General features: G+C 40.6%; 2 protein-coding genes across 2 annotated transcripts in view; one reads left to right on the top strand and one right to left on the bottom strand.

The window, feature by feature from the left end:
• pth1r (parathyroid hormone 1 receptor) overlaps positions 1–11,281 on the top strand; it is a 95,689-nt gene extending 84,408 nt beyond the window's left edge. The window contains exons 9-13 of the mRNA XM_034183649.1: positions 193–259; positions 370–464; positions 7,719–7,860; positions 10,757–10,798; positions 10,884–11,281. Coding sequence (XP_034039540.1) covers positions 193–259; positions 370–464; positions 7,719–7,860; positions 10,757–10,798; positions 10,884–11,246 — 709 coding nt within the window. The 3' untranslated portion in view covers positions 11,247–11,281. The remainder of the gene's footprint in view (positions 1–192; positions 260–369; positions 465–7,718; positions 7,861–10,756; positions 10,799–10,883) is intronic.
• A 5,287-nt stretch (positions 11,282–16,568) lies between these two features.
• The window catches only part of tmie (transmembrane inner ear), a 41,365-nt gene continuing 38,472 nt past the window's right edge, over positions 16,569–19,461 (bottom strand). Inside the window, exon 4 of the mRNA XM_034183127.1 lies at positions 16,569–16,950. Coding sequence (XP_034039018.1) covers positions 16,685–16,950 — 266 coding nt within the window. The 3' untranslated portion in view covers positions 16,569–16,684. The remainder of the gene's footprint in view (positions 16,951–19,461) is intronic.

The raw sequence follows: 19,461 nt of genomic DNA, 5'->3' as shown, positions 1-19,461 counted from the left end.
ACCTATACTTTATTGACAGACCTCGTATATATATACATATATATATATATATATATATATATATATATATATATATATATATATATATATATATATATATATATATGCAAATTCTATGCTTTAGTGAGAGGGTAGAAGTGATTTCCGTACTGTTTGTAGTTTACTTGTTTTGCTATTGTATATTGGTGACAGGTGTTGGGACTTAAGTGCTGGCATCTTTAAATGGATCGTTCAAGCGCCGATGCTGATGACTGTTGTGGTGAGTGTGTGCTTCGTACTTCTGTCATTCCAATTTTCCAGCAGCTGACTTTACAGATGTTTGATGTAATGTTTGCAGTGACAATTATATTGTTGTATTTTTCTCAACAGATTAATTTTATATTGTTTCTGAACATAATCCGAGTTTTGGCAACTAAACTGCGAGAGACAAATGCTGGAAGGTGTGACACAAGGCAGCAGTACAGGTACTGATTAATATTATTCTTTAAGATGCTTTCTCTTCTTACTCCTTAAAGATCCCTTTGTTGCAAAGGATGGCCCTAGCATGAGTTAATGTTCCAGACAGCACAGCTCCCAGGATCACTTTAGCACACAAACTAAACCACCACGATAATGTGGCGATCCAGGGAGGGACGCAGCCCCGATACATCTATCAATGGGTCGGGGCTGTGTGTGATATTCTGCAGACACTGTACTGGACCGTTGTGGAGAAAGAGCTGGGTCAGAAGGCAAGACTCTGGATTTACCAGTTGATTTATGTTCCTAACCTCACCTGTGGTCATGAACTTTGGGTGACCAAAAGAACAAGGTATCTGGACTTCTACTCAGGGACAGAGTGAGAAGCTCAAATATCTGGGAGGATGAAGAGAAGCGACAACTCAGCCACATGGGGTGTGCAGCCAGTACATTCTGAGTGCCGGTCCCAAGCCCGGATAAATGAGGAGGGTTGCGTCAGGAAGGGCATCCGACGTAAAACAAGCCAACCCAACTATGCAGACTAAGAATCGAATTTCCATACCATATCGGTCGCGGCCCGGGTTAGCAACGTACGCTACCGGTGCTGTTGCCCAACAGGGTGCCGGTGGAAACTGGGCTACTGCTGGGTGAAGACAACAAAGAAGAGGAGGAAAACATTTCCACAAACAGCGGGAGAAGAAGAAAGCTAGAAGGGTGGAAATGAGAGTGGGGACTTTGAATGTTGGTAGTATGACTGGTAAAGGGAGAGAGCTGGTTGATATGATGGAGTGGAGAAAGGTAGACATATTGTGTGTGCAAGAGACCAAGTGGAAGGGAAGTAAGAGCAGGAGCATCGGCGGTGAATACAAGTTGTTGTACCATGGTGAGGACAGGAAGAGAAATGGTGTTGGGATCATTTTAAAGGAAGAGTATGTTAAAAGTGTGTTGGAGGTTAAGCGAGTGTCTGACAGGGTGATGAGTGTGAAGTTGGAAATTGAAGGGGTGATGATGAATATCATCAGTGCATATGCCCCACAGGTAGGTTGTGAGATGAAGGAGAAAGAAGATTTCTGGAGTGTGTTAGATGAGGTGGTGGAGAGTGTGCCCAAGCATGAAAGAGTGGTGATAGGAGCGGACTTCAGTGGGCATGTTGATGAAGGGAAGCGGTGATGAGGAAGTAATGGGTAGATATGGTATCAAGGATAGGAATGGGGAAGGACAGGTGGTAGTTGATTTTGCAAAAAGGATGGAAATGTCTGTGGTGAATACCTACTTTAAGAAAAGGGAGGAGCACAAGGTAACATATAAGAGTGGAGGAAGGTGCACACAGGTGGACTACATTCTTTATAGGAGATGCAAGCTAAAAGAAATCAGAGACTGTAAGGTGGTGGTAGAAGAGAGTGTCGTTAGACAGCATAGGATGGTTGTTTGTAGGATGACTTTAGAGGTAAAGAAGAAGAACAGAGTGAGAGCTCAACAAAGGATCAGATGGTGGAAGCTGAAGGAGGAAGACTATTGTGTGAAATTTAGCGAGCAGGTGAGAGAAGCACTGGTTGGAAGGGAAGCAATTTTGGACAACTGGAAAAGTACTGCAGATGTGGTGAGGGAGACAGCTAGGACAATACTGGGTATGACACCTGGACAGTGGAAGGAAGACAAGGAGAATTGGTGGTGGAATGAAGGGGTCCAGGAAAGCATAAGGAGAAAGAGGTTGGCGAAAAAGTTTTGGGATAGTCAGAGAGATGAAGAAAGTAGACAGGAGTACAAGGAGATGCGGTGTAAGGCGAAAAGAGAAGTGGCAAAAGTGAAGGAAAAGGCATATTGCGAGCTGTACAAGAAGTTGAATAGTAACTAAGGAGAAAAGGACTTGTACCGATTGGCCAGACAAAGGGACAGAGCTGGAAAGGATGTGCAGCAGGTTAGGGTGGTAAAAGATGCACATGGTAATGTGCTGACAAGTGAGGAGTGTGTGCTGAGAAGGTGGAGGGAATATTTTGAAGAGATGATGAATAAAGAAAATGAGCGAGAGAAAAGGCTGGATGATGTGGTGACAGTAAATCAGGAAGTACAAGAGATTAGTAAGGAGGAAGTGAGGGCTGCTATGAAGAGGATGAAGAGTGGAAAGGCAGTTGGTCCAGATGAATTCCAGTGAAGGCATGGAAATGTCTAGGAGAGATGGCAGTAGAGTTTCTAACCAGATTGTTTAATAAAATCTTGGAAAGTGAGAGGATGCCTGAGGAGTGGAGACGAAGTGTGCTGGTTCCTATTTTCAAGAACAAGGGTGATGTGCAGAGCTGCAGTAATTACAGAGGCATAAAGTTGATCAGCCACAGCATGAAGTTATGGGAAAGAGTAGTAGAAGCTAGGCTTAGAAAACAGGTGAAGATCTGTGAGCAGCAATATGGTTTCATGCCGAGAAAGAGCACTACAGATGCAATGTTTGCTCTGAGAATACTGTTGGAGAAGTACAGAGAAGGCCAGAAAGAGTTACAATGGGCCTCATGTATCAACGTTGCGCACTTGTGGCGTAAATTTACGGTGTAAATTTGAAGTACACCAAAGTTGCCGTGACATGTATCAAGCAGTGCGCACCTGCCCATTTCCAGCGTACGCCTGATGTGACCTTGATAAATGCGGCGGGTGAAAACAAGCGTAATTATAATAAACACGCCCATAAATATTCAGACTCCGCTTCAGACACACCCTCATTTTACGACACGGAAGCCAGGAAGACGGCAAAGAAAAAGAACTGCACCAATCACGACGCATGCCAATAGAGCGTCAAAAGTGGCCGTCGCATCAATTGTTTTGTAGTATAATCAAAAAAGTGTTATAGTGGTCCCTCGTTTATCGCAGGAGTTACATTCTAAAAATAGTCCATAATACGCGAAACCGCGACGTGATCAGCGTTATTTTTTACAATTATTATAGACGTTTTAAAGCTGTAAAAACCCTGTAAAACATTTTCTCTCGTGTGTAAACACTCTCAAAGTTCAAACCTTAGTAGAGAAATAAGACCAAACTGTTTTCAGGCCCAAACATTTGTTTGAGAAATAAAAATAGAATGTTTTCCTATAAATAATTATGATGGCTTTTAGGACTAACGAATTTAATTTTAACGATCAACGTACGAGGTTGGACACATAAGAAATTATTAATTGTGACTGACCAGTATTTCACAGATCGCGCCTCTGCGTCCTGACGCCGCGCCTTTTTCCACTCACACCTGGCTGCAGGTGTCTGTTTCCGAGTGACAAACACAGTTATGAGTAGTTGTTGGCGCTCTTTTTTCTTCTGGACAAGAAGATTCTTATAAACAGACACACAGAACACTGTAAAAAAAGCATGCAAAATTGGACTAAAAACTCCGCGAAACGACGAGGCTGCGAAAGGTGAACCGCGTTATAGCGAGGGACCACTGTATTCTCTTTTCACATGTCAATAATTCTTGACATGTGGATATTTGCTCGCTCAATTAATAAGACGCCTACTTTTTCAGATTTCTTTATTTTTAAAATGTATTTCTTTATTTATTTTATTGTGACAAACGAATGGAGATGATACAACCTGATTGCAGCACGGGCGAAGGGAATGACAACACTACAGTTGTTATTATCAATTTCATTGTCTAAAACGATCACACCACATAAAGTTAAGCTCAGCGCTGCTCTGGCTCCAGGCTCTGGAGAAAAAGGCGCCCAGCGCTTTCTTTGCGGTCAGTGCTGTGGCCACGGATTGTGCTCGAGATCAACAATCCCGCAAAAGCGGGATTTGTACTGATTATTATGTAGTATATTCAGGATAGTGTTATTTATGTAACATATGCATTGATTTGTATAATGGCACTATTTATCATGTTGATCAGTTTCATTTTTATGTGGATTCCAGCGCTGGTTCATTTTGGTGTATAATTTACGCCACCTCTCGACCTGGTGTATATTTTCAGCGCAGCGTACGCCAACAACCACATTGATAAATGGCAAGTGGCACAGCCGTTTTGCGTTCACCCCATATACGCTCAAATATCCCCGTACGCACGTTGATACATGAGGCCCATTGTGTGTTTGTGGACTTAGAAAAAGCTTATGATAGGGTGCCAAGAGAAGAGTTGTGGTATTGTATGAGGAAGTCTGGAGTGGCAGAGAAGTATGTTAGGGTAGTGCAGGACATGTACAAGAATAGTGTGACAGCGGTGAGATGTGCAGTCGGAATGACAGACTCATTCAAGGTGGAGGTGGGATTACACCAAGGATCAGCTCTGAGTCCTTTCTTGTTTGCAGTGGTGATGGACAGGTTGACAGATGAGATCAGACAGGAGTCCCCATGGACTATGATGTTTGCAGATGACATTGTGATCTGTAGTGAGAGTAGAGAGCAAGTTGAGTCTAGTCTGGAGAGGTGGAGATATGCTTTGGAGAGAAGGGGAATGAAAGTCAGTAGAAGCAAGACTGAGTACATGTGTGTGAATGGGAGGGAGCCCAGTGGAATAGTGCAGTTACAAGGAGTAGAAGTGGTGAAAGTAGATGAGTTTAAATATTTGGGGCCAACTGTTCAAAGTAATGGAGAGTGTGGTAGCGAGGTGAAGAAGAGAGTGCAGGCAGGGTGGAGTGGGTGGAAAAAGGTGGCAGGAGTGGTTTGTGACCGAAGAATATCAGCAAGAATGAAGGGGAAAGTTTACAAGGCAGTACTGAGACAAGCTACGTTGTACAGCTTAGAGACGATGGCACTAACAAAAAGACAGGAGATGGAGCTGGAGGTGACAGAGCTGAAGATGTTGAGATTCTCTTTGGGAGAGACGAGAATGGACAATATTAGGAATGAACATATCATAGGGACAGCTCAGGTGGGATGGTTTGGAGACAAAGTCAGAGAGGCGAGATTGAGATGGTTTAGACATGTGCAGAGGAGGGACCCAGGGTCTATAGGGAGAAGGATGCTGAGGATGGAGCCACCAGGCAGGAGGAGAAGGAGGAGGCCAAAGAGGAGGTTTATGGATGTGCTGAGGGAGGACATGCAGGTGGTTGGCGTGACAGAGGAAGATACAGAGGACAAGGTGAGATGGAAACGACAGATCTGCTGTGGCGACCCCTAACGGGAACAGCCAAAAGACAAAGAAGAAGAAGATGAAGGGAAGAGACAGGACAAAATAGATGGATTATATATTCCTGCTTGCTTGGGAACACTTTGGGATTCCTCCAGGAAGAGTTAGAAGATTTAGGTCAAGGATAAGTGACAGAAAATTTAAGGTGCGTTTACACATAACGACAAGTCACGAATGCCACGAAGTATACATCCTTGGCCGCTGATCACGAATGTGATGATTTAAGGCAGAGACATCAGGTGTCCTCAGGAACTGCTGAAACCTGTTACCACACGTTACGATTAATGGCACGTGTTGCTGGAGAATTATCAGGAACCATTACGCACGGTCAGGAATAAGTTTCTGCGTTGTTGCGTCCTGTTGCGCGTAACAGCGCATCGTTAAGTTCTGTCATGTTGTGAATGAGGCAGATTGTCTCCACACACACACCCATATTCATCCATCAGCTGCTGAACAATTCAGATCATTCCAGTTTGCTCCTCAAAAGCCACAGCAGAAGAACTTTGTGATTGCATGCTTAGTTGGGCTCTGTGCCATGGAGTGGTACAGAAAGGAGGAGGAGACTGAGAGAGCCAGATGTGTGGCTCCACGCGGCTCTGGTCTCACGTGTTTTCCCAAACATCAGGCACATGCAGCAGGTGGAGCACCTGCAGGAGTGCGCTGAGGAACATTGGAACGAAACTTTTAGCCACCTTGGCGTCACTGTCGTTCTTCAGCATACTGCAGCAATGAAACTGAATGTGGTGCAGAGTCATGATGTCAGAGAAGTACGCTGTCATGCTCTATTAAGGATCATCACTAATCAAGACAGATCAACACGCTCAATTGCAACCTCCACGACATGAGGCGGAATGAGGGTGGTGCGTGACATTCGTGGAAGATTTTTTGACAGCCAAAAACATGCTCCACGAAAATCATGAATATCACGCACCAACACGCACTATTAAGAAACCTATTCAGATGCGTTAAGTCACATTAATGCTGCATTCACATCGGGCGCGATCAGACGCTACAAATTCGCGGGGGTCGCGTGGCGACGGATGCGCCACCATCGCCCGGTGTGTCGCTCTGCTTTTGCTGTGAAAATTCGCCCCGGTGCATCATCAAATAGGAGGAGCTTCCATTCCGCTCACTGGCTCCGGTTGTCAGTCAAGTTAACATGACGGACCTTGATCACACGGAGCGAGTTGTTGTGGAAAGCTGACAAACGTCATGAGACATTCCCAATTCAGGGAGTATCATTATTTGCTGCAGGAGCTGTGTGGATGACGGCTGCTTTCAGCGGTCCTTCCGCCTCTGCAGGACCCAGTTTGAGGACCTCCTGTCCTGTTCACGCGCGCACATGTAAACAATTAAAAAAAAAAAAGAAACTCTGCTGCCTGCTGTGGGGCTGTTGCTCGCTCTTCCCCCAAAAACTCTGTCATAATTGTGTTTAGAAACTAGTCACCATTTGTTTTATTATACATCTGTGTAGTTAATAAGTAAAATAATCTCCATGGATGATTTGCTTATGTGCGCACGTAAAATAGAAAGAAAAAAACTCCGCTCCCGCTGCTGCGGGGCTGCTGCTTGCTCCAAAAACTCTGTCATAATTGTGAAATAAAGGACAAAAGAGACATAAGTCCTGCTCACAGGCTGCTACCAGATACAGGACATGTTCACATCTTCAGTCAAACTCCACACATCTCCACGTCACTACATATTCAGTCCCTGATTGGTCATCGCGGCGCGACGAGACGAAAAAGTTCAGATTTTTCAACTTGGGGAGGAGGGCAACACGACGTGATGCGACGCAATATCGCACCACAAACGCGCCAATCGCTCAAAATCGCTTCACTTGCGTCACTTCATTCACGTCCATCGCATCGCGCTGCGTGACTTGACGCCAAAACGCGTCGTTCCATAGGGATTACATGGCAACCTGTCGCTGCTGTCGTTCACGTTGCGCCGGTGTGAACGCAGCATAAGAATGTCAGGAACGTGCCAAGAATGACGCAAATATGACATTCGTAACGCATCTTGCCTATGTGTAAACACAGCATTATGAAAGGATGAATAAATAAAATTGCGTATTTAATTTGAGTAATTGAGTAATGAGTAATTAATTTTTGAGATGTGCATGTCTGAACTTTTAAAGCATTAGTACTGTGTTACTTTTCAGAAAACTGCTGAAGTCAACGTTGGTGCTGATGCCATTGTTTGGTGTTCACTATATTATATTCATGGCCATGCCGTACACAGAGGTCAATGCACTTCCCTGGCAAGTCCAGATGCACTATGAGATGTTGTTCAACTCTTTCCAGGTAAAAATGCTACAGTATATATATGAAGGGTTCAGATGCAAAACCTAGTCTCTCCAAAACCTCCAATTTTTTTTAGTTGAGGCCAACATGCATCGGTGTGTAAAATATTAAATTATTTTATTTATGGAAATATATGTATTTTTAATGTATTTTCCTTAAATCCCCATTTTAAAGTGCATTTTCTCCATTAAAAAAATTGAGACTGGGTTTTGTGTGTGTGTGTGTGTGTGTGTGTGTGTGTGTGTGTGTGTGTGTGTGTGTGTGTGTGTGTGTGTGTGTGTGTGTGTGTGTGTGTGTGTGTGTGTGAGTGAGTGTGAGAGAGACAGACAGACAGAAATAAGTGTAAGTGTAAATGTAAGGCTCATTGTGATATTTTTTGTTTGTTTTTTGCATTTTCCACACTGTCTGAACTATTTCTGATTAGGGGTTGTACACGTCATTCTCCAAAGAAATCAAAAATCATTGATTACCTACCTGTTCATAATTTACTCATATGTAAATCTTGGCTTATATTATCACTTATCTTGAGATACAGTGCATCCCAACGCTTCACTTTTTCCACAGTGCATGTCAGAGCACAAACCAAGCATGAAGTCAAAGGAATTGACTGTAGATCTCCGAGACACGTTTGTGTCGAGGCACAAATATGGGGAAGGGTACAGAAACATTTCTGCTGCTTTGAAGGTCCCAATGAGCACAGTGTCCTCCATCATCTGGAAATAGAAGGAAGTTCGGATCCACCAGGACTCTTCCTAGAGCTGGCCGCCCGTCTAAACTGAGTGATCGGAGAGAATGGCCTTAGTCAAGGAAGTGACCAAGAACCCAATGGTGACTTTGTCAGAGCTCCAGCATTCCTTTGTGGAGAGAGGAGAATCTTCCAGAAGGACAACCATCTGCAGCAATCCACCAATCAGGCCTGTATGGTAGAGTGGATAGACCGAAGCCACTCCTTAGTGAAAGGCACATGGCAGCATGCCTGGTGTTTGTCAAAAGGCACCTGTAGGACTCTCAGACCAGGAGAAACAAAATTCTCTGGTCTGACAAAGATTGAACTTTTTGGCGTGAATGCCAAGTGTTGTGTTTGGAGGAAACCAGGCACCATCCCTACAGTGAAGCATGGTGGTGGCAGCATCATGCTGTGGGGATGTTTTTCAGTGGCAGGAACTGGGAGACTAGTCAGGATTGAGGGATAAAAATGAATGCAGCAAAATACAGAGACATCCTGGATGAAAACCTGCTCCAGAGCGCTCTTGACCTCAGACGGGGGCGACAGTTCATCTTTCAGCAGGACAATGACCCTAAACACACAGCCAATATATCAAAGGAGTGGCTTCAGGACAACTCTGTGAATGTCCTTGAGTGGTCCAGCCAGAGACCAGACCTGAATCTGATTGACCATCTCTGGAGAGATCTGAAAATGGCTGTGCACCGACTTGAGAGGTCCTGCAAAGAGGAACGGGCAAAACTGCCCAAAGATAGGTGCGCCAAGCTTGTGGCATCATATTCAAGAAGATTTGAGGCTGTCATTGCTGCCAAAGGTGCATCAACAAAGTATTGAGGAAAGGATGTGAATACCTATGTACCTGTCATTTCTTAGTTTTTTCACTCACTCACTCCTCTTCAACTGTTTACTCCAATTAAGTGTCATGGGGGCCTGGAGCAGCAGTCACAGGGCATGAGGTGGGGTACACTCTGGACAGGATGTCAGTCTGTTGTAGTGAATTCTTAGTTTTTTATTTTAAATAAATTTGAAAAAAAACATTATGTTGTCATTATGGGGTATTGTGAGTAGAATTTTGAAAGAAAAAACTAATTTACTCCATTATGGAATAAGGCTGTAACATAACAAAATGTGGAAAAAGTGAAGCACTGTGAATACTTTCCAGATGCACTGTAAAGGCGTGGTATGCCAGAGGCCTCAAACTGATTCCAGAAAGGGCCAAGAGGGTGCAGGCTTTCTTTACAACCAGCCACTCCAGGTGATTTCAGTGTTTAACATCACTTTGAGCAGATGGAATCATTGAAATGACCTGGTAGAGTGGCTGGTTGCAAAGAAAACCTTTACCCTCTTGGCCCTTTCTGGAATCAGTTTCTGATCTATGCCATTTCCTAGCTGATAAAGAGTTCTTTCTTTACAGCACATAATTGGTGTCTATTGTCGTATAGGTTATAAACTGGGTTGCCATGGTAGCCAGGCAAAACATTGCAAAAATGAAGCGTGAGAAATGGGTTTTTGAATAAAGAAGAGAAATTAATGTCAGCTCATTGAAACCACAACATATATGGACAAATGGTAGCTTATGTATTTGAAAGACCACAGGAAGGTATTCAAGAGGTAGTGTTAATGGTTGTTTGTGGCCTTGTTTTGCTGCAACATGAAAAGATGGATTATTTTGAGTCCTAATTTGAGGGAACATTATGAGGTCATCATCACGGTGTGGTCTGTGGATGTCTGGTTGAGGGACAACATAAAATGACACTGTATGATACAGTATTGTTCATTTGCAACAATTCTCCGAAGAGTTGTGCTGGCCAGGTCCATAAGTATTTGGACAGTGATACAATTTTGTTGTTTTGCCTTTGCAAACCGCTAATGAAACAAGATGTGCTCGTAATGTAGACCTTTGACTTATTTTAAGGGGTTTAACAAAAATATAACATCAACCATGAAGTAATTATAGCCATTTTAATACACAGTTCCTCCATTTTCATAGGCCATACATAATTCTAAATATCTAAATATAAGGTCCAATACAAAGCAACACTTTTAACACCAGTTTTGTTCCGATGAGTCAGAGAACGGATGCATGAACATTTCACTGACTATATCTTGGACCTATTTTATAACGTCAACCGTTAAGCAAGAAGCTAAAGTCCTTCTCTACTCTCCTTTCAGGGATTCCTTGTTGCAATTATATATTGTTTTTGCAATGGAGAGGTAAGAACACATTAAACTTCTGTTTTAAAGAAATGTAACTGGTAATTTTCAAGCTTTATGTTAGCTGACTATCGTTTCCTGCAAGGTTCAAGCTGAGATCAAGAAATCGTGGAACAGGAGGACACTGGCCCTGGACTTCAAGAGGAAAACCCGTAGCGGGAGCAACACTTACAGTTACGGGCCGATGGTATCACACACTAGTGTTACCAATGTCACTGCCAGAGGACCACTGGCCCTCCACCTCAATGCCCGGCCCGGCCCGGCGCCTGTGAATGGACACCGGAGCCTTCCCGGGTATGTGAAGAACGGCTCCGTTTCCGAGAACTCGATACCTTCAACAGGCCAGGAGCTCCACATTCCCAAGGAACAGAATTCTGCTCATACACGGTCCTGCGAGGAGGAGAAACCCTCACCTGTGGTGGAGGAGGAGAGAGAGACAGTCATGTGACCTAAAGGACCCTGCATAAGGATGAAAGGGTGAGGGAAAACCCCCCCCCATAAAAGTCAGTATTCTCAGGATGGTGTGAAGAGGAGTACTTTGTGCACCAACACTGCCAGTTTTCATTTTCTGTGAATAAAACCAGGATATTACTGACTGAGTGTCCAGCATAAAAGATGCATCATGTTTGTGAAGTGAGCTTTGCATCTGTGTGTCAGTGTTGTGACTAACGTGCTCGACCACCTGCCACAGTGAATGTGTGCAAAAGATGAAATCCAGAAGAACGTCACACATTTCTTCATTTCCACTGCCATGATTGTTTCTGATGTCAGTTTTTTTCCTGTTTACTTTTAGAAATTGCTTTAGTCTCAATTTTGTAAATAGTCAAAAACCAGAAAGTTTGCAGGAACTGTCTTAATCACCTTGGAAATAACAGACGGCTCCTTAGTGTGCACTTGTTTGAACAAATCCTCAGATTAGCAAAGAATACATTTGAATTAAGTGGATATGAGATGACTAAATCTGGGCAATTTTTATTTTTTTTTTGAAGAGCATGTTTTTATCGATGGGGCACCAGGTCTTTGGAATGGTTATAAAACATTTAATTCTATATATATATATATATATATATATATATATATATATATATATATAGATAGATAGATAGATAGATAGATAGATAGATAGATAGATAGATAGATAGATAGATAGATAGATAAAAAACAACTATCTAATGAGAATTTTACAAGTGATTTCTAAATAAAAGTAGAAACTAAAACAGAAGCCGTGATGCATCCCACTTGTGCGGTGTTCAGAACCCTCAGAACCTTGGAGATTACAGCCTGTAGCTCAGGGAAAAATGCAGTGAACGCTATGTCGGGCTGAAAACACTTGCAAACTCGCGAACAACCTGATGTACCAAAGTTAACGTCATAGTCACGGTGGCCCCCTTTGCCACTGTTGAGCTAATGTTACTAATGTTGAAAATGCATCCGTAAATACATTTTTAAGAAAACATTACTGCTATATGTAATAATCACATTCTATGTACAATTACTTAAGCACCACACATCCGAAAAAACGTCTTTGACGATTTCATTTAGATAATGTTAGCCTAGCTCTACACTCAAAAAAATGACTCATTGAATTAACTCAATTCAATTGTGTCCACTACTACATATATTTATTAGATGGAAATCCAATCCAGTTTTTTTAGTGTATTGTGGCATAGGTCTCCGAGGTAATCTCATGAAAGCACTTTTTTAAGAAATAGGGATTTTTGTCAGATCTTTCCGAATGTCTGAGGGTTGTGAATGTAGCATTGCTTTTTCCAGAGTGGCATGAAGGAGCAGAAATGATGAAAAACAAGCTCTTTATAACGGCTGCAATAAAGCCTCCCTTATAGATATGGACTCTTAAACTGGTATTTGTCATCCCAAAAAGTGGTTGAATCAGACCAGATAGTAATGTAATAAGAACAATAATGTGAATTTAAAAATTTATTGTGTATAAACGGACAGTTAGTACTTTAGAATTTGCGGTGTTAAAGGAGAAGTTGAATTTAAAAAAGGAAATTACCACAGGAATCCCTTTGTGGTAAATGTGCTGTTGGTCGTTTTTTTTTCTACATAATTTCTTTATTCTTTGCATTCTTCGTTTCCCATAGATCTCTCCCTCTTGTCAGTAATACATGAATTCAGCCTATAGAATTTGTAATGTATGTAATATTGGTGAATTTTTATAATTATTTATTTATTTGTAAAAATAATAAATAAATTATGTGTAACGTTAGTTTATATTTAATATGTTTTGTCTTTAATTATGTAATCTCCACATGTAATTATTAACATTTTGTTTTACAACCATTTCCAAGACCACCATGGTGCTGCACATATCAGGTCCCAGTATCTCAGCTATTGTGCATTCACTTTAATGTACTAAACTGTAAAAGTTACTCAGGTAGTTAAATCATCTGTTGTTGCACACTTGTTTTATAAATTATTAACATTTACAAGCCCCCACGTTGCTGTGTCATCGTCAACAGTATTAGCATAATTTTCTAGGACATACAATTTACCTGTTTAGCTTCCGTCTCCAAAATGTTGTGAAACACAATAAGAAGAATCTCTCTCTCTCTTTCCCTGAGGTGAAAGAGAGAGAGAGAGAAAAAAAATACATATTTCAAAAAACAGCATCAGATACACAAATTTCTCAAGGGAACAAACTCGACTCAGAAACATCAGGATTGCATTATCCGGAGGAATGTTGATTAAAGGCGGAATTCAGTGAAATCTGAATTTCCCCTGGAACGATGTGGTGTATTTGATGGAAAACTAGAAGTGAGTGACAGTAATTGTCACAGATGCTCCAGTGAAATGCTGCTTTTGTACATACAAGTCGTAATGTTTACAAAGACCAGAAAAGCATTTTTTTTAAATAATGCTTATGAATACTTTTTGTGAAAATAATCATGTTAATGTACATGGATGTTCTAAAGCTATATTTGAAGTGACTTGCTTTTTATGTGTTTGTTTATTGAATGTTTGCTATCTTGGTTTTTGTGTGTGTGTGTGTGTGTGTGTGTGTGTGTGTGTGTGTGTGTGTGTGTGTGTGTGTGTGTGTGTGTGTGTGTGTGTGTGTGTGTGTGTGCGTGTGTGTGTGTGTGTGTGTGTGTGTATATAATCCAAACAAAACTGATGAATATATTTACAGGTAATGAAAACAATTTAAAGTAGGATTTAATGAAGCATTCCTCAAAATATTTAAAATCTTATAACTTGTAACTTTCGCTTTTAAACTTCATGCTATTCAGGACAAGGAATATTATATATTACAAGAAAGTGAGAAGGCATGCTGTCAAAGAAAAGATTATGCTGTAGCATTTAAATCAATTTTTATCCACAGACTTATTTACAGTGACCAAAGAGAATTAATGATAAATAATAAAAAGGCCTTCTAATATCACAGAACACCTCAAAGTCATGGAGAAAGACATGTAGCCACACAGAAATGTTTTGACTTAAAAAAAGTGAGGGAAAACACATACTAAGTTACAATGGACAGAAAACATTTATGTTAACAGTTTAAGAATTGATTAATGTTCATATGTGACCCAAACTGAGAGTAATTGTCAAATTTTAGTTAATGCTGACATTATGTATTTAGCATTAGTCAGCAAATCTTGACATTCTGTATGTAACATTGACATGAATTACTTAACAGTAAGCTAATGTTGACAATACATACTTAACAATAGTTAGCTAATGATGGCATTATAAAATTAGTTAGCTAATGTTGTACTTATCAGCTCATGCTGACAGTACATACTAAACATTAGTTAGCTAATGTTAGGTAAGACATTAGCTTTAGCTTTAGTTAAACTATAAGACAAAAGTTAGAAATTAGCTAACATTACCAAGAATCTGTAACCACAATACAATGTGTGTATCAAACTAACTACCTAGCTAATTACATTAACCTACAGCGCATCCAGAAAGTATTCGCAGTGCTTCACTTTTCTGCTTTTTTTATGTTGCAGCCTCATTTCAAAATTAATGAAATTCATTTTTTTTCCTCAAAATTTTACACACAATACCCCATAATGACAATGTGAAAAAAGTGTTTTTGCAAATTTATTAAAATTAAAAAACAAACTAAGTACATAAGTATTCACAGCCTTTGCTGTGAAGGTCAAAATTGAGCTTAGGTGCATCCTGTTTCTGCTGAGCATCCTTGAGATGTTTCTACAGCTTAATTGGAGTCCACCTGGGGTAAATTCAGTTGATTGGACATGATTTGGAAAAGCACACACCTGTCTACATATAAGGCCCTACAGTTTTGCCCAAAAGTGCTGCCAAAGGTACATCAACAAAGTATTGAGCAAAGGGTGTGAATGCTTATGTACATGTGATTTCTTATTTAATAAATTCATAAAAATTTCAAGAGAACTTTTTTCATGCTGTCATTATGGGGTGTTGTGAATAGAATTTTGAGGGGAAAAAAAAATAATTTACTCCATTTTGCAATAAGGTTGCAATATTACAAAATGTGGAAAAAGTGAAGCACTGTGAATACTTTCTGGATGAACTGTGTGAATATGTCAAATATATTATAATGCCTACAATTAGAGAAGAAGAATATACTGTATAAATATTTTTTTGTTTTGATCTCTTCCTGTGGTGTTAACAGTTGACTGCTTATAAAAAATTTATTTCCAAATTTTCTGCACCTTTTGTTGGATCCTTTCAGATAAGTGCTTTAACTTTTAATAAGTACCATCTCCTAGTCTGCATCACTTTGTTCTGACCAGAAGAGTGAGTTATTTTCTGACAGATTGCTTTTTTGATCAAACATTCCAATATTATAATTAACTGACTGACCACAATTAATTTTGCAAGCCTTGCAAGCATATTTGAACATACTATACATGTATATTTTGACTAATTAGCAGTGGAATTTTTGGGATGTGCATTTTCAGCCTTAAGGAAATGAAGTTGGGCCCGACCTGAACATTTCCACGGGGACCTGGATTGATGATGATTCCAACTAGTGGGCAGTGGATTATAAATACAGTACCTAAAGCCCACAGTGATGGAAAAAGGAAAAGTCACTGAGAGAAATCTTTGTCAAAACAGTCATTTGTCATAATTTAATGGCCACTTTTAGCTGACATTTATCACATTTCTCATAAATATATGGAAAACCGCACACTCTGTGCTATCCCATGTGCAGAAGGAGCTGTGTACATCGTATTAAAAGTCAAATATTTGATGCTGCCGAGCTCTAAAAGGTTCACAATATCACAATGAGTTCACAATGAGTATCTTTAAATCTCCAGTTAAATGGATGGAAGATGCCATAGCCAGAGAAGGGCAGAAGGTATAAAAGACTTGTAAAATTATATTTGAGCACTTTAATACCCTAGTACAATATTTTGTGTTTATTGTATCATAAAATGATTGTTTTCCGGAGTCAAGTGTATAATAAGGCCAATAGTCATTGAGTTATTGTTGAATTTCATGGTTTTTGAATGCCTCTCATGGAATTATTTAATGTGTGTAATTGTTTTCATTATTTATCTTGTGCTGAAAAGTACTCCGTGGACTCCTTGTTAATCTGTAGATATGTGCGCCATGTTTCCTCAAACACACCTTTGTGATGTAATCAAGTCGTAGATGTCAATGTAAAGTTGTAATTCATTCAGAAGATGTTGTCTGGTCCTCGGTCAGTGAATTGTGAAGAAGAAAATAAAGCTGTAATTGTGCTGTATAGCTGTGTAATGTGTTTGGGGTGATTTGATGATTGTAAAGCAAACAAAACATTAAAAGTACATTTTCTTGATTGTTTTTACATTCTTTTATTAAATGATATAAACAGTGGGTTTGAAAAAGTATCCAAAATGGTTGCAATGAGAACAAAAAAAGGTCTTTTTCAGTCTAAGGCAGAGTTTATTTTTGCCCTGATGCTTTCTTTGCTCCTCCTTTTCCGCCTTTATCTCCTTTTTCTCCAGATTTCTTTCCTTTTCCTTCACTGTCTTCTTTCTTAGATGCTCCCTTTTCACCCTTTTTCTTTGGTGATGTGTCATTTTCTTCACTTTTTCCTTCTTTGGTACCCTTGCCCTCTTTCTTGCTTTCCTTGGGCTTCTTCTCTCCTTTAGCAGCATCCACTTTACCAGAGACTGTTGAAACCTCTTCACTTTCTGCTGCTTTGGCGGCTAAAGGGGAGAAAAATGCAACAAAGGTTCAGCTTTAAGACAACAGTGGCGAACATCAGGGTTTTGCCTCTTATAGAAAATTGGAAAGGAGAATTTAATCTTACAAAGAGATACACTAAGTGCATCATGTGTGATGAAGGCACATCTGTTCAAGTGCGGTCTACGTCTTTCAGTGGCATCGTTTGATTCCTTTGTGACAAATGGAAAACAAGCTGACTACCAAATTTGCTCTTGTAGACAGAAACAATGTTTTTTAAATTGTCCGACACTGAAGATGTGACAAATTAGACCTTTGCTGTTCCCTATCTTACAGCGCCATAATCCCTGCATAAGTGTAAGGGCACAACGGGAGACCCCAAAGCAGAGAACCACAATCATGATAGGTAGAAAGCTGGTTTATGGCAAACAATTCCAACAAGCTTTGCGAGATCACTCAATAGCAACAATCTCTACACCATGAGTCCTTGAAGTGGCAGATGAGAAGACTAGTCAGGCAGAGGATGGGAACACAAGAAATCAGTCTAAAAGACAACAGTGTCTTTAAAGGAAGCAGCAGAAGAGTTAAGGCCCGGTGAAACGTAGCATGACTTGATTCACGCACTAGCATGACCTGTGTCGTGCTGGAGAGTAAACTGGTCTTTAACTGGTGCAGACAGTGCGTGCTATTGCGAACAGAATTTTGAAATGTTCAAAAAATCTTTCACCCATAAATGTTGTGCTATGTGGCGCGATCTAATCGCCAACACGACATGCAGCTCATCAAGTGGAGTAAAGAAGACGTGAACAAAGCGAGTGGTGACGTCAGCAGATTGTATCAGAGCGCAGGTCGCCTGAACGATTATAACGAGAAGTTTAATCTGTTATAAACGTACTTTAACTGCTGCACACAAGAAGGAAAGAACACACAAAACTTTTATCAAGCCATGACAATGTAAACAAGACAAATAATTACCTTTTCAGACGGCTCCAAATGCTTTCTGCAGCCTTTTAGGCGCATGCGTGCACGCGTGAAGGACTGCAGCTGAAGGCTCCTCTGTGATTAAGGAAGCGTTTAGAGCCGTTTTCAGCACCCAATTTGCAGAAAAAATGATTAATCTGCCACAAAATAATTATTTTATATGCACAGTGTCCAGCGCAGAGCACGCGGCAGGCGGTGGAACAAATAATGCCATCCAGCTGGGAACGCAGCTGGGGGGATCATCATGACACAGGTTGTGCTAGTGTGTGAATCAAGTCATGTTATGTGTCACGGGGCATTTATCCAAAAACACAATCAGTGGTTCAGTACACAGAAATCTGTCATACCAGGTGACCAAATCTGGAATCAGCAAGCAAGGCTCAGGAAGCACTGAATGGCAGCTTGGGTCATAACAAAACCCTGAGAAACAGCATGTGAAAGCAGGCATGAAGCCAGAAAAACTGGTGAGGAGGTAACACACAGTGAAAGTATAAACAGTTGAAATCAGAGGCACGTAAACATGAAGTAAAGCTACACAGAGAACACAAGGAGGAGATGTCAGAGTAAAAGCACAAGAAATAATTAACACTGAGGAGAATATCTAGAGATAGCAAGGAATATCTACATAAAAGACAGGAGAATATTCCTAGAGATCAACAGAGCACTTCTAGATTATAACATGCAGGAGATAACACTCGAAACAGAATACATCAGAGATCAGAATCAAACACCAGAAACATGACCCATGACAATAAGGGCATATAACCTCAGTAATTATTTTGGTGGTGGCCAAGTGGGTAGTGTACAGTAGTGTTCAGAATAATAGTAGTGCAATGTGACTAAAAAGATTAATCCTGGTTTTGAGTATATTTCTTATTGTTACATGGGAAACAAGGTACCAGTAGATTCAGTAGATTCTCACAAATCCAACAAGACCAAGCATTCATGATATGCACACTCTTAAGGCTATGAAATTGGGCTATTAGTAAAAAAAAGTAGAAAAGGGGGTGTTCACAATAATAGTAGCATCTGCTGTTGACGCTACAAACTCAAAACTATTATGTTCAAACTGCATATTTAGCAATCCTGTGAATCACTAAACTAGTATTTAGTTGTATAACCACAGTTTTTCATGATTTCTTCACATCTGCAAGGCATTAATTTTGTTGGTTTGGAACCAAGATTTTGGCCGTTTACTAGTGTGCTTGGGGTCATTGTCTTGTTGAAACACCCATTTCAAGGGCATGTCCTCTTCAGCATAAGGCAACATGACCTCTTCAAGTATTCTGACAATTGTAACCTCTTCTGCACATGTCTTTTATTTAACAGAGGGACTTTGCGGGGGATTCTTGCAAATAAATTAGCTTCACACAGGCGTCTTCTAACTGTCACAGCACTTACAGGTAACTCCAGACTGTCTTTGATCATCCTGGAGCTGATCAGTGGGTGAGCCTTTGCCATTCTGGTTATTCTTCTATCCATTTTGATGGTTGTTTTCCCTTTTCTTCCACACATCTCTGTTTTTTTTTTTTTTTGTCCATTTTAAAGCATTG

Source organism: Thalassophryne amazonica, chromosome 12 (assembly GCF_902500255.1).
Source record: "Thalassophryne amazonica chromosome 12, fThaAma1.1, whole genome shotgun sequence".
Lineage (NCBI taxonomy): Eukaryota > Metazoa > Chordata > Actinopteri > Batrachoidiformes > Batrachoididae > Thalassophryne > Thalassophryne amazonica.
Note: the sequence above shows the minus strand (reverse complement) of the source record. Positions and strands in the feature narration are given on the sequence as shown.